This window comes from Mycteria americana, chromosome 3 (assembly GCF_035582795.1).
Source record: "Mycteria americana isolate JAX WOST 10 ecotype Jacksonville Zoo and Gardens chromosome 3, USCA_MyAme_1.0, whole genome shotgun sequence".
Lineage (NCBI taxonomy): Eukaryota > Metazoa > Chordata > Aves > Ciconiiformes > Ciconiidae > Mycteria > Mycteria americana.
The window spans coordinates 85,422,159-85,434,836 of NC_134367.1; the positions used below are offsets into that span (position 1 = coordinate 85,422,159).

Below are 12,678 nucleotides of genomic sequence, written 5' to 3' on the forward strand. Positions count from 1 at the left end.
ACCCAGTTTGGTTTAAAACACCACACACCAGGCAGAAGCAGACACTTTTTCACAACAGTCCCGTTTTGTCAGATGACAGGAGAGAGTGAGTTTCAACATCTCTATCAGGTAGAACTGCTAAAATCTGTGGCCAAAGACACCACACCTCTCCATCCACAGTGAAGAACTGATTTTCTATTTCTACTTTTTAAAGGTGGGAAATGTAGTAGAAAGCAAGTTTTTCTAAGTGCTGTTCCACACACTTCCTACTCTGGGGCAACACCATCCTGTAGAATTCCTCCCACCCAACCTTGACTGTGCCATGCAATAAGCAAGATCAGGGAATTGATCCAAGCTAAAAATAACTTTGCCAACAACAAAAGTAACTCACAAGCTCCCTGATCTGGTTCACTGAATGATCACAAACAGGCACATCAGTGTAACAGAGGGACAGAGCAGGACAGAATCCCTTAATCCAGCACAGTCATCAAGAACAAAGACTGATACTGGCAAAAAGTAGAAAAAAGGTGGGTTTATTTGCAAGTTTCCTCTGACTCCTGATGCTGTAAGATACCTCTTTCAAATAATATCAAAGTGTACTTTCTTGGAAAAAAAAAGTCTACTTAACACCTTTACCTTCAGATGTTCTTGCATCATTTCACATTTACTTTCTAATGGGCTATGGAAAGAATGAAGAACAAACAACAGCACATTGCCAAAACAAGACAGACAAAATGAAATGCTCCTTTGTTACTGTTTTTGTACTACTGTTGTAAATCACAGCATACCTTAAGGTACTGTTAACTGCTCCCAGTTTGTTAGCTTGCTCACAGTCTTCCAATTCTTTGGAATTATTTGCTGCTTTTGAATACTGTAAGAAAGTTCATATTTAATATACAAATGAATTACCTAAAATTCTCTGAGAACAGGTGCTGTGAAAGGTATTTCTAGGTTTAGCAGTGAATTGGCTAGTATCAGGGAAAATCCTCAGATCCTAGAAGCAGTAAGTAATTCTGGAACATTTCTTATTTCTATTTTTCTTCACTTAATTTCATCTGGCCAAGTTCACTCTGTGGATTTAACTACCACAAAAAATTCAGCTAAATATGTCAAAATTTTTTTTGTTTCGCCTTTTTTTTGTTGTTGTTTAAATTAAATGGAGTTCTGAAGTGTTTCAGTTACTTACATTCTTGCAAAAGGACTTTGGAGGAAAAGCAGTGTCATACCTATAAACATACCTTTTATTTTGCAAGCATAATCATACCCCACATTTCATTGGTCATTTCAGTAGGAAAATGTATCAGTTTTGGCCATTTTCCCCTCATGTTTCATTTAATCCTATTCATTGGCATGCTTTAGACATGCACAGGTGTGGAAGAGAGGCTTTTCAAGCTGAACTCAAATTTTGATTATTTTAAAGCCAGAACTGAAGTATTTAAGCTGAACTCTGATTCTACAGTATTTTTTAAAAAGTAATCCACTAAAACAGACTTACTATTAGAATACTTCTAAAGAAAACATTTGAAGAATTAAAGATTAAATTCCACTACGGTTCTGTCAGCAGGGAATTTGTTAAGTCTGTCAGCTTAAAGCTCAAAAAATCCTTCTAACAGTTTTGCAACATAATAGATAGTATCAGTGCTCTCTTAAAAGATAAACAAACCCAATTTCCTCTTTTTTGGGGTTTTTGGGTTGGGGTTTTTTTTGTGTGCATGTGTTTTCTTTTGCAGACTGAGCCTTAGGTTTACACAGATTTCTACTTTATCACAGTCCTTAAGAAATACAGAAAATGATTTAATGTGAAGTAACTGATAGCTTATATAAAGTTAAACTGCTGGTTTCCCTTCACTTCAGGGCACATACATATTGACATGAAGGATTACTATCCAACATCAACTCAAAATAAAAACATAAGCTAAAGGCTTTGGTCAACCCTTCAGAAATAGCAAACAACAATAATAATTTGATAAATTTTAAAAGAAAGAAAGTAGTTCATTTCTGAGGACAGACTTGTGGTCAACATACCAGAGGCAAAGTACCACCACAATACATATCACAATACTTCTCAAAAAAGAAAGGAGTTAATTAAAACTGTTCAGATGAGTAAGCAAGACGACTTGCTTTAAAAATGCATTTTCCAGAACCAATACAAGGAAAAATAGGAGAACTTACTGAAAACCAAAGAAGTGAAGGAGATTAAAAAACCCAAATAATTTAAACCTTGTTAGGGGCCTTGCCCATAACAAATATTTACTCTAGAAGGAACTTCTCACTCAATTTTCTTGGATTTGCCAGGTGTGGGGGCTCATTCTTTAGCATCATATGAATGTTCAATGGAAAAATCTGAACAAGGAATGGATCTGACCTAGAATGAAACAGATACTGCTGATGAAATAACATACTGAGATGCTGAAGTAAACATTCTGCGTGTCTAGAGTTGCAAACCAATCCCTACCCTGAAGTGAAAAAAGTTACTGCCAAGAATATAATCCTAAATTTAAGGTTTCAAACAGAATGAACATTCAAGTCTCAAAACATGTTTCCAGGCTTCACTATTCTCCAGTGTTTAACACAACAGCTGTCAGATCAGTGCTCTGTGACCACTGACTAAATAAGGACAAAGTATCTGTTCCTGCCAAAGCAGGATCTCCTAAGAGCAGTTTCTGGAAGAAAACAGAAAAGAGGTGGGCAGGAAGTAAAATATTAAGTTAAATGTTGTAACCTCCAGTTACTGCATCCTGTTCCTTGCTTCAAAGATTAATACAGCAGCTGTCATGACAGTTCTTTAACGTCTATCCCCCCCAAAATGTGTTCACCACTCAAATGAAACAGGACTATAGAAAGGGAAACTACTTTGTGCCTCTCCAGCACCATTTCAAAAAGCTTATGTTGGTGCCAAGAATGGAAAAGAGATCCTCTGTTGCTAACTGCACTTCTGTGGGGAAGATGTGCAAGTGTAACCCTGGTCTTTGTAGCTAGATAAACTTTCAAAAGAAGAACGGTTATCTCTATGGTTCAGCAAACAAACAAAAAAAAAATCCCCCACAAAAGCCTAAATAAAGCTAGTTGTTTACAAGCTCATCTACATTAGGAAAGAAGGGCAATAGGAAACTGCACAGAAGCCAAGCTCTTACACCACAGATAACTTCTCCACAGGATTCTACCCTGAGTATATCTACTCAAGAGATTATAGCTCTCATTGTTAAAAAGATGCCTTTGGTTATTTTCACCTTTCCAAGGCAGACACTATCAGGATGAAAAAGAGAGATTTTTTTTTTTTTTAACCAATACTTCAAGGATAATCCACAAGATGCAGGACTTTCCCAAATGGACCAAGCACAGGCTAATAGCACAGTACTTGCATAGTCCTTGAAACAAAACATTCATACTAAGATGAGTTTGATGTTTCCTTAAAAGGGATATTAAATGAGGTTGTCAATTTTTAAAGATCTTTCTTGGAGCCAATTAACTGCATCATAAATAGTAAGAAAATGGTGTAGGTAAGATTTATGCCAGTCCTGATGACAATTTTCCTGCAGAAATATTTTGTTTTCTGACAGAGAAGGAGCAGATGTTAGTGTCTTTGTTCTACTACAGATTAAAGGTGCAGAATTGCCCAACTTTCAGTACTGTAGCTGGTTGCAACAACCTACAAGGCAATTCAAAGGAAACAACTGTAGCAAACGTACCAGCAAATGATAGCTTCCCAAAGAAGCTATCCCAGTTTCTTTATTGTGGTGAAAGCAAAAGGTGACCGATTTTTCACTTCCGAAGTCCAATTCAATATGTTCATGTGAAGTATCTTAAGAACAGCATACTCTTTGGCTACTAATTAACATCTTACTTATGGCTCTCAAGATTAATCAATCAGGAAGCTCAAATGCCTACTAGAAGAATCCTTTCTAAAACGGTCTTTAAAGTCTTAAAATGCCTCTTTAGGAGGCATTATGGTATTCCAGGAGTCAGTTTCTCTACAGTCAAGCTTGGAAGAGAACAGAGTCAATGAAAAAGAGAACGGGCAACAGATTATCCAGCTAAAACTCAAGATTTTCTGCCCAGAGATAGTGCCAAAGTTTTCCCAAAACAATTACTGCTTCTTGTGCTGAAATGGTGAATGACTGACATTTAAGTCATGTCAGTGAAAAAGATGTTTCTTCTCTGATCACCAGGAACCTTTAAATGAAGAGGCGCACTTTACTTCAGAGTGAGCTTAACAATATATGTATAAACAGGAGACGAGACTTCCTCTTGAGCTAAAGCTTGGACAGACTTCCCTGCACTGTTCACAACAGCAGGACACAGAAGTCGTCAATTCACGATGAAATATTCCTCTCAGCTATCTGTGGTAATCTTTCTTGGCATAATGTCTAAACCTAATGCCAATGGTCACTTATGATACAGTGAACTACACTCAGGTGAGGCAAGCAGCAACTACGGCTGCCAGTGAGGTGGAAAGTACTGGGGAGGATGGAGATACAATAGTTAAGCAAGAGTAAGTATGAGTGTAAAACACAGCCAAGGCACTCAACAGGAAGATCTCTCATTTGGACACCATTATCCCATCAGCTGCTAAAATCCTTATTCTTGGGCACTGTATTTGGGATTTCGGGGGGTGGGGTGGGGGGTGTTTGTGTTTCTGTTCTGACCTCTTTTCTAGGCATATATGCCCTCTTTATTTTTTTGGCTTTGCTAAGATCACTTGGTGATCTAGGAAAGATGGCTTGGAGAGAAGCAAGCAAAAGCCAACAGCACAGACTGACTACTTAAGCTTGCACTGACCACTTTAGCCTAAATTGTCTTTAGGCTAATGACCAAATCATCTTTAGACTAATGACCCGCTCAAGATTAGATATGGGGAAACTACATGTAATCGTTCAGGTTCTTTTAATATTAGAGGCTGTGGTTATATATGATTCTTACAAAAGACTGCACTGCTACTGCATCTGTGCATCTTAACCTATGGCTTTATAGAAGGTGGCCTGTACTCAGAAATGAACAAAGAATTTTGCATCAGGCATTCTGTGGCCATGTACTGCTGTCCCTGGTCATTCATTGATTCAGTCTGCACCAGCTCTCAAGCTATGACAGACTCAGAATGACGTGACAGTACCAGCTATGTCAGAAACACTATTATACATAAAAGTAAAAATGTGAAGCCACATACAGGAACTGATCAGTTACGTTAACAATTTCATCACTATGCCAAGGTCTGTAATAAAAAGTCACACAACTGCTGTAATGCTAAGATCTTAAAAAAAAAAAAAAAAAAAAAAATCAGAAAGAACTTAGAAAATAAATGACTCCTTACTTTATTAGCACTCCCAGCCTTAATTCCAACAGGTATTTTGCTCTGAAAACAAAAAATAAATCACAGTTTTCACACTGTTCATAGAAATTATTATGCTTGATTAAAATCTACAAATTAAATACCATTCCTACAGAGGTCAGAGCAAACTTGTTTTTAAATAATTAACTTGCTCCTCTCCTTTCTCAACATGTTCTATCCAAAACAGTGTTAGAGCTTAGAAGAGACTTATTCTTAAAGTTATTTGTTTTACTGGTAAAATGACTAAGACCTTAAAATCCTTTGGTTATATTTCTGCTTTTGAAATGCAAAATAATTTTATTGTTGCTCTTTTATTTAAATTTAAGTTCTCATTAGTAAATATTGTTAGTATAGTATTAGTCACTGCAAATTAGCAACCTTTTTAACCAAATAACCTTTTTCTATTTTATATTATTTGATCCATACCTCAGGACAAGGCTCTACATGACAATCTTTGATAGAACAATGGCCATCATCAGCCCAAAATGGGCATGGTCTCTTCAGGTTGACCTAAACATACAAAAACAAAAGTTTACAATCAATACTTATATAAGGCAACTTTAAAAAAAAAGAGCTCTCAGTAGCAGGAAATCCTTTCCAATTAAAGGAGAGGATACAAGGAAAAATGGTTAAATTTAGTACTTTAAGTTTGGGGGGATTTTGTGGGGTTTGGTCGGTTGGTTTCTTTTAACTACTCTCCCTCTGAGTATATAAGCTGAAGCTTGCTGCAGTGGAATTATTAGTGATAATGGTCTCCAGTGGACACAAACACATATTATATTAAAGCACAAATTAAATCTCTCACCACTAATATAACTTCAAAGCAGTAAATAAACTACTAAAAAGAAGGCAAATCAGACATATGCAGCTCTAAAATGGTTGTACTTACAATCAGTTGCACTTGTACTATACTGATCAAGAAATTACATTTGATGGGGGACAGAGTAGTGCACAAGTTTACTAATTCAAATAAGTGCTTGGATGATTTCAGACTTCAAGCAATAAAAACAGGCAATAATTACTACACATCATAGCTAGTCAAGGAAGAATGACTATCATAATGGCCTCAAATTAGAAAGCTGATATAGCACAAATATAAATAACGAAGAAAAAACACTTCAGAAACATTACCAACAAATCCTGTGATGATTAGTGCTCCTGTTTGTCATCAAATGGCACAAAAAAGGCAGGGACTACCACATATATTAGTATATACTACATGGCAAGAGATTCAAACACTTTACTACACTTCACTTGGATTGTCAATGTGAAAGTCATTGAAGAAAAAAAAAAAAACAAACCCAGCTTTCCTTTACATTAGCCTTATACATATTAACATTACTGATAAAAAAACACTTTGACCTTATCACTCCTAAACTGAAGACTACCGACTAAAGGTTTTCCTGCATCATCAACCAGAAACACTGCAGAAGTACACCACCTTTGAAATCTAACATTGCAAATAAAATACAAAGCATTTATCCTCAGTAGAAACCCCTATTTTCCAAATAAAAAGTCAGTTTTAAAACTTTCAAAGTAAAAAAAAAAAACACACAAAATAAAAATTACTTCTACTCTTTTACTTTGTTTTCCTTTAGCACAGCTTGTACTAGTTTCCTTCAGTTGATAAATACTATTCATGAAGATATTCAACTGAAGTCACTACTTATATCCAACAAACTACATCTTGAATGATTTGATGTATCACTTCTTATTTGAAACTGTTGCAGATATTGAATTTGATTCTGTAGTCAGACACAGCAAGAGTTCTATAAAACGCACTGTAAAATTAAGCCTAATACCCCAATGATGGCATCAGGCCCTAGAGCAGTTTCAACACAAAAATTTAAGAATTATAAATGTCCTTATAAAAATTATTTACGCCTATAAATCTTAAGTCAGAAAACTAATCCTTATGCTAGCTTTCGGAAAAAAATACATACAAGCTGTACGGTAAATTAATAGTCACACACTATAAAGAACAGTATTCTTGCTATACCTAATAGGTTAAAAGATTGAGACTAAACTTTTAATCAATTTAGTCTTCAAAAAAACATGTTTTCCCCTTATATGTAGGAACATTTTTCTAATTCATGTAATTTATATCCTATACTTTCACTTTACATAAGGAGAAACATAGACAGGAAACAAAGCTTAAACATCTAGTATAGTAGTGCCAGTGCAGCCCCTTACGCAAAGAATCGGCAACTGAACTCTAAATCCCATGCTCTGATGAACTTGGGAGCCCACTGCCATGTGGTACCTGAAAGGTTCCTGCTATGATAAAAGAAACATGCTACTCAATCTTTTAATTTGGAGAAAAACTGAAATCACTGAGCCATATTGAACAATTATTCCATTAAAAAAACCACCTTTATGCTTTGACCACATTTAACTGGCAGAGTACATTTATACTGGATCAGTGATTTGCTTTAAGTGGCCTGGTTTTTGAGGGAATATAGTAATAGAAGCCCAATGGCTACATTCGCTGAATTGTCAAACCAGAGCCTCAGCAATAAAAAAAAATAAATCAAATTCCATTTGTTTCCCCAGCATTATACATAACATACTAAGCATAAGGAAAACTAGATCGATACGCCCCTGATACAAAGCAGGCACAATATGAAGAATCTGAGATGAATTATAGCCAGATTTTACTCTCCCTCCAGTCTATTCTCTTAATTTTGACAGCTAAGAAAAATCAAAACTATGTACCAGAAATAAAGAAACAACCTTTAATGCTTGAAGGATAAACTGTTCTGTGGCACTACGTACCCAAATTAAAGCAAAACAAAAAGAATTCCCTCTTCAAATGTTCTGTCAATAACACAAAAGGTCCCCAAAGAGCAAAACTTAATGTTTGACTTGCTCAATTGCCCTTTATTATACTAAATTCCTCTACCAAACCTTTCAGCAACTAAGTTCTTTCTGTGTTTTCAAAACACGCATACAAAGTTAACTGCTATATAACACCTGAAAGAAAGACTGTTTTCCAGGTTTCCATTTTGATGTACTTACTCAGCATGACTGGAAATTACAAATTCAGCTTTAAAATGTTAAAGAGATTCCTCAGTCAAAAAAACCTAACAAGACATTGAGCAGATAGTACAACTTCTTAGGAGTGATGACAACTATCTTCTAGTTACAGTTCAAGCCATGCTAGCACAGATACATTAGAAGCAGAGATTTTAGGTTGCCCCCCCCCCTTCCTCTATTCAATCCACAAACACCATCCCTAGAAAAAAAATATGTGAAATTTTAGATTTTTTTTGTTCTTGTTCTCTCATCATCTTTTTTTAAACAAAGCACAGAAAAGTGTTTTGTGCTTTATTTAAAAAAAAATCACCTCACCTTCACAATAAGACCTATTATATAAAACATGCCACTCCCACCAATTTCTACCAAAAAAAGGACCAGTTAACATAGACTACAAACTTCTCTGAAGTAAAATCTAACAACAAAAAATGCTAACACGCTTAGGAAGATACAAGTAACTACGCAGTCACTGTTCTTACACAGAGGAATGCTGGAAACAGAAGAATACTGCTGTCTAAACTGCAGATTAATTCAGAAAGAACACCTGCATATCAAGATATACTAGTCCAAGAATGATTCAAGACCACTAAAACCCAGTGCGCACACACACTTCTGAGACAAACTGAGGCTGTATAGCACTTGTACTTTAATCAATACCAATCATGCACTGACTACATAGAACATCCTTCTACTTTCTTCAGGGTCTGAAGTATTAGATTTCATTATTATTGTTTAGAGTGTTATTCAATACTTGTCACAGATGAAAAGTTAGATTTCTTATAACGAGGCTTCCATAGTTTGTGTGTTTTGATGTATATAACTATACAGATACAAAGTTTTTTATTCCTTTATTTATTTCATTGAGAAGTGTTCCACTAACTATCTAGAAACCACCTAGCACAATTTCAGCAAAACTTTAAAAAGAAAATTTTCTTCAGCTTTTAAATGAAAACTAGGTAGTCCATTCAGTATTATACATTAAAGTTTGAGTTCTTTTATGGCTGTTGAACTAGTAACACAATGGGAATACCGTGACTGTAGTTACAAAAGTTCATGATCCAAATTCCTATTACAAATTAAATTACTTCAGAGTAGGAGTGTTTTCACTCCCAGAACAAGTATACTCCCCCTATGCTTATTCAGTATTTAGCTACACTGTAGTTGACCTAGATGAGCATTGCCTACCCTCATGATTTCCACACGCATCTATGTGCTTAACAGCACTTCCATGATTCCGTGCAGGGACATCAAAAAAACTCCACTGTTTATTCAGAGGGGAAGGGTGAAAAATGTTTTGACTTACTTATTCAGTTTGCTTGTTCAACACAAATTCTTCCCTGTCAAAACTGGAAGTACTAAATAATGTGTGGTGATAGGCGGACTGCGCACTGGCCCTTGTAATTGCCCATCTATTAGGAAGATCAGTATGAAAGATGAGGTAGGATTGCAACACACCATTAAAGTATGATCTGCAGAACTGTTGTTGAAATGAAGATTAGCTCTAAATCTGCAGGATGAAATTACTGTTGTATAAAACCTTGTATACCTGTTGATCCTCTTCTTCAAATACTTTGTTTTGTATCTTTGTGTTGCCTCTGGAGCATCTAATTACCACTACTATGTGATGTATTATCACTGAAGTTGCACATATCTTGTTTCTCCTGAAAAGTGAAGTTAGAACTGTATCATGTAGCGAGGAGATTCAGGGTGAAGTTACACATTACTGCTTGCTCAGACTAGAAAGGGAAGATTCTAGCGCTTTTTTTCTCCTTCCTCACATTCACAACCCCATCTTGCATGACTTTAATACTTGTCTGATTCCAGATCAGCTAGATAATTTGTTACATCCTGGAAAGAAAAAAAAAAACAAAAAAACCAAACAAACAAAAAAAAAACCAAAAAACAAACCCACAGCCAAACCCGAACATCCAAAATAAAAATCTACCAGGTTAAAGAGATGCATTGGCCTCATGCACAGTCAGACAAGCCCAAGAGCTAAAAGTAAGGAAGGGGCAGGACAGTCTGCCCTAAAGGAGTGTAACCTCCTTTTTCCAGTGGCAGGCAACCATTTGATTAGCTCAGTCCAAATGCAACCTCATTTTCAAGTTAAGCATATCTGAAACCAGAAGTATCAGTTTTCAAAATCTTATTTTGCTCATCAGATTCTAATACAGAGAAAAAAAAAAATGCTTAAAGTCATAAAAACCTGATATTACATACTACTTGAAAATTTAATATTTTTACCTATTTTTCAAAGAAATAGTGTTTGCTATCTAGAGAACCATTAAGATCAGAACTAAGACAGCAACTTATAAGAAAAGGAAACCATTGCAATATTTCCATTTCAAATTATACACATTTCTTAGAAGACAAGTACCGCACACTGTCAGAAAGTTGCTAATATGCAATCCTTTTCTAGATGCAGCAGTACAAAGATACTACCTTTAAAATTACCACTTATCAGTTGAATGAAAGCAGTCATGATTTACTGTCACTGACTCCAGGATTAACACAGCAAACATGACTTATTACCAACATAACTGTCAGTGACTGAAAACTTGCTACAACCAAATTAAAGAGCTGTGGGCTTCTAAAAGACAATTTAATATAGACAAGTTGATTTGATATGTAATCCTCCCTATATTTTCTGGATTTTATTTAAATTATTCAGGAAAATACCATTCTAATTGTACCTTGTAATATCTGAAGTAATCACGTTCTTGCAGTTTCTGTATTTTGGGGAAGATCTTGAAAGTATTGAAGTCATCGATGCTTTCTATGTCACATAAACAATCATCTAGGACTCCTGTGAGCTATTAAAAAATACATTAAAATTTATTTTTAATCAAGAAATGCAATATTAACTACAGAAAAATCCTCTAAAGATAAAAAGATGGCAGTCAAAAGAAATACTAGTGAAATGCAGTTCCACAGCAAATAATTTATTTCTCATCATTAAAATACTCTACAACGTACCTTACACATCCAGAATTAGAAAATAACAGACCTTAGCACTTTTTTTGAGCTTAAGTCCACCTTCAAATGCAATGCTGAATCAATGTTAGCCAGATTAACGCTTTTCAGCCCTGAAATTAGTCGACAGATTCAGCATATAGAACTTCCTGCAGAATGAGCAGCAAGATTTTCCAAACTAACACGTTGTATATTAGCACATCAGTGTTGCATACCAAGTATTCTCCTACCAACCGCTCATTAGTTGAATTGCCTAAGAAAAACCAAATCATGCATTGTCATCTTATTTTCATAATTCTTCTCAAAGTGTAAGAACACTCCAGCTAGTTTCTTTAGAGGCATGGGAGAAAGGGGAATAGGTACTTTTGTGCCCAAGAAGTTAGTAACTTCACAGTTAAATTCTACAAATAAATACTAGGAAAACCAGGTGGAGGCACCTGTATTCTAAGGCTGTAAATCTATTGTGAAACTAAGTCTGAACTTTCCAGGTTCCATCCCTCTTCTTGTGCCAGGACAGCAAGCTGGTTCAAGGTACTGCACTAGCTTAAGACCACCTCTACGAAAAGGAGCGTACACTAGTGCAGAAGCACTACTGCCAGCACAGGAGAGGAAGGCAGGACTGCGCAAGTAGCAGAGAGGACAGGCCCAACTAACTTAGTAGACTAAGCTACGGCAACACTTTTGCTAAGACCCTGACAGTGTCTTAGTGAAAGGCAGAAACACTGAAAGTGTGATTCTGTGAACTTTTGTATGATAAATTTCATTAAATCTAAACTAACTAGTCCTAAGCATAGCTTCTTAAACAACTACAAACATGTTTGAAAGGCATTTCAAAAGTAAGTTTGAGGGCTTTAGACCACATCTAACCGAATGGAACGAAACACTGCTGTTTACTACTACTGTTCTTCAGCCAGACAGGAAATTCATCGACATACATGACAGCCTAGAAAGCATATAAAATAGGAGAGTCCACACATCTTATATTTTGCACAGGCTTAGAAGAACTTCTAACTATTAAAAGGTTATGTGCAAAAGGAGACAAAAAATATTTTCTGGCTTTTTTTTTTCTCCACAGATTTCACATAGATGAGATTATGAAATCATCTAATCTGTTTTATGCATGATAAATCACTCCACTACTTTACAGAACAGATACCCTTATATAACCAAGCTTGATGTAAAAGAGTCACTAAAAAGTGAATTGTAGCCTTCTGCTCTTTTATGAAGCATAAAGGAGGCCTGGAAAATGGATTTCCCCCAATCCCCTGTGAGAATAAAATGGTGAGGGTATGGCAATAAAGCATTTAAGTAGAAAATTCACCTTATATAGATGCTACTTCTCCTGAGGCACTAAATAGGCTGTC

At 35.7% G+C, this 12,678-nt stretch overlaps 1 protein-coding gene across 3 annotated transcripts in view; it reads right to left on the reverse strand.

Annotated features, from left to right (window-relative positions):
- The window catches only part of ERO1B (endoplasmic reticulum oxidoreductase 1 beta), a 29,463-nt gene that overhangs the window by 13,173 nt on the left and 3,612 nt on the right, over nucleotides 1-12,678 (reverse strand). For 2 of the 3 annotated variants that reach the window (XM_075495953.1, XM_075495952.1), the window contains exons 2-5: nucleotides 11,035-11,154; nucleotides 5,732-5,815; nucleotides 5,288-5,329; nucleotides 768-850 (exon numbers count right to left, since the gene is read on the reverse strand). In XM_075495953.1, coding sequence (XP_075352068.1) covers nucleotides 768-850; nucleotides 5,288-5,329; nucleotides 5,732-5,815; nucleotides 11,035-11,154 — 329 coding nt within the window. Of the gene's footprint in view, nucleotides 1-767; nucleotides 851-5,287; nucleotides 5,330-5,731; nucleotides 5,816-9,887; nucleotides 10,003-11,034; nucleotides 11,155-12,678 lie in introns of all 3 variants that reach the window. The other variant, XM_075495954.1, reaches the window with a different exon arrangement.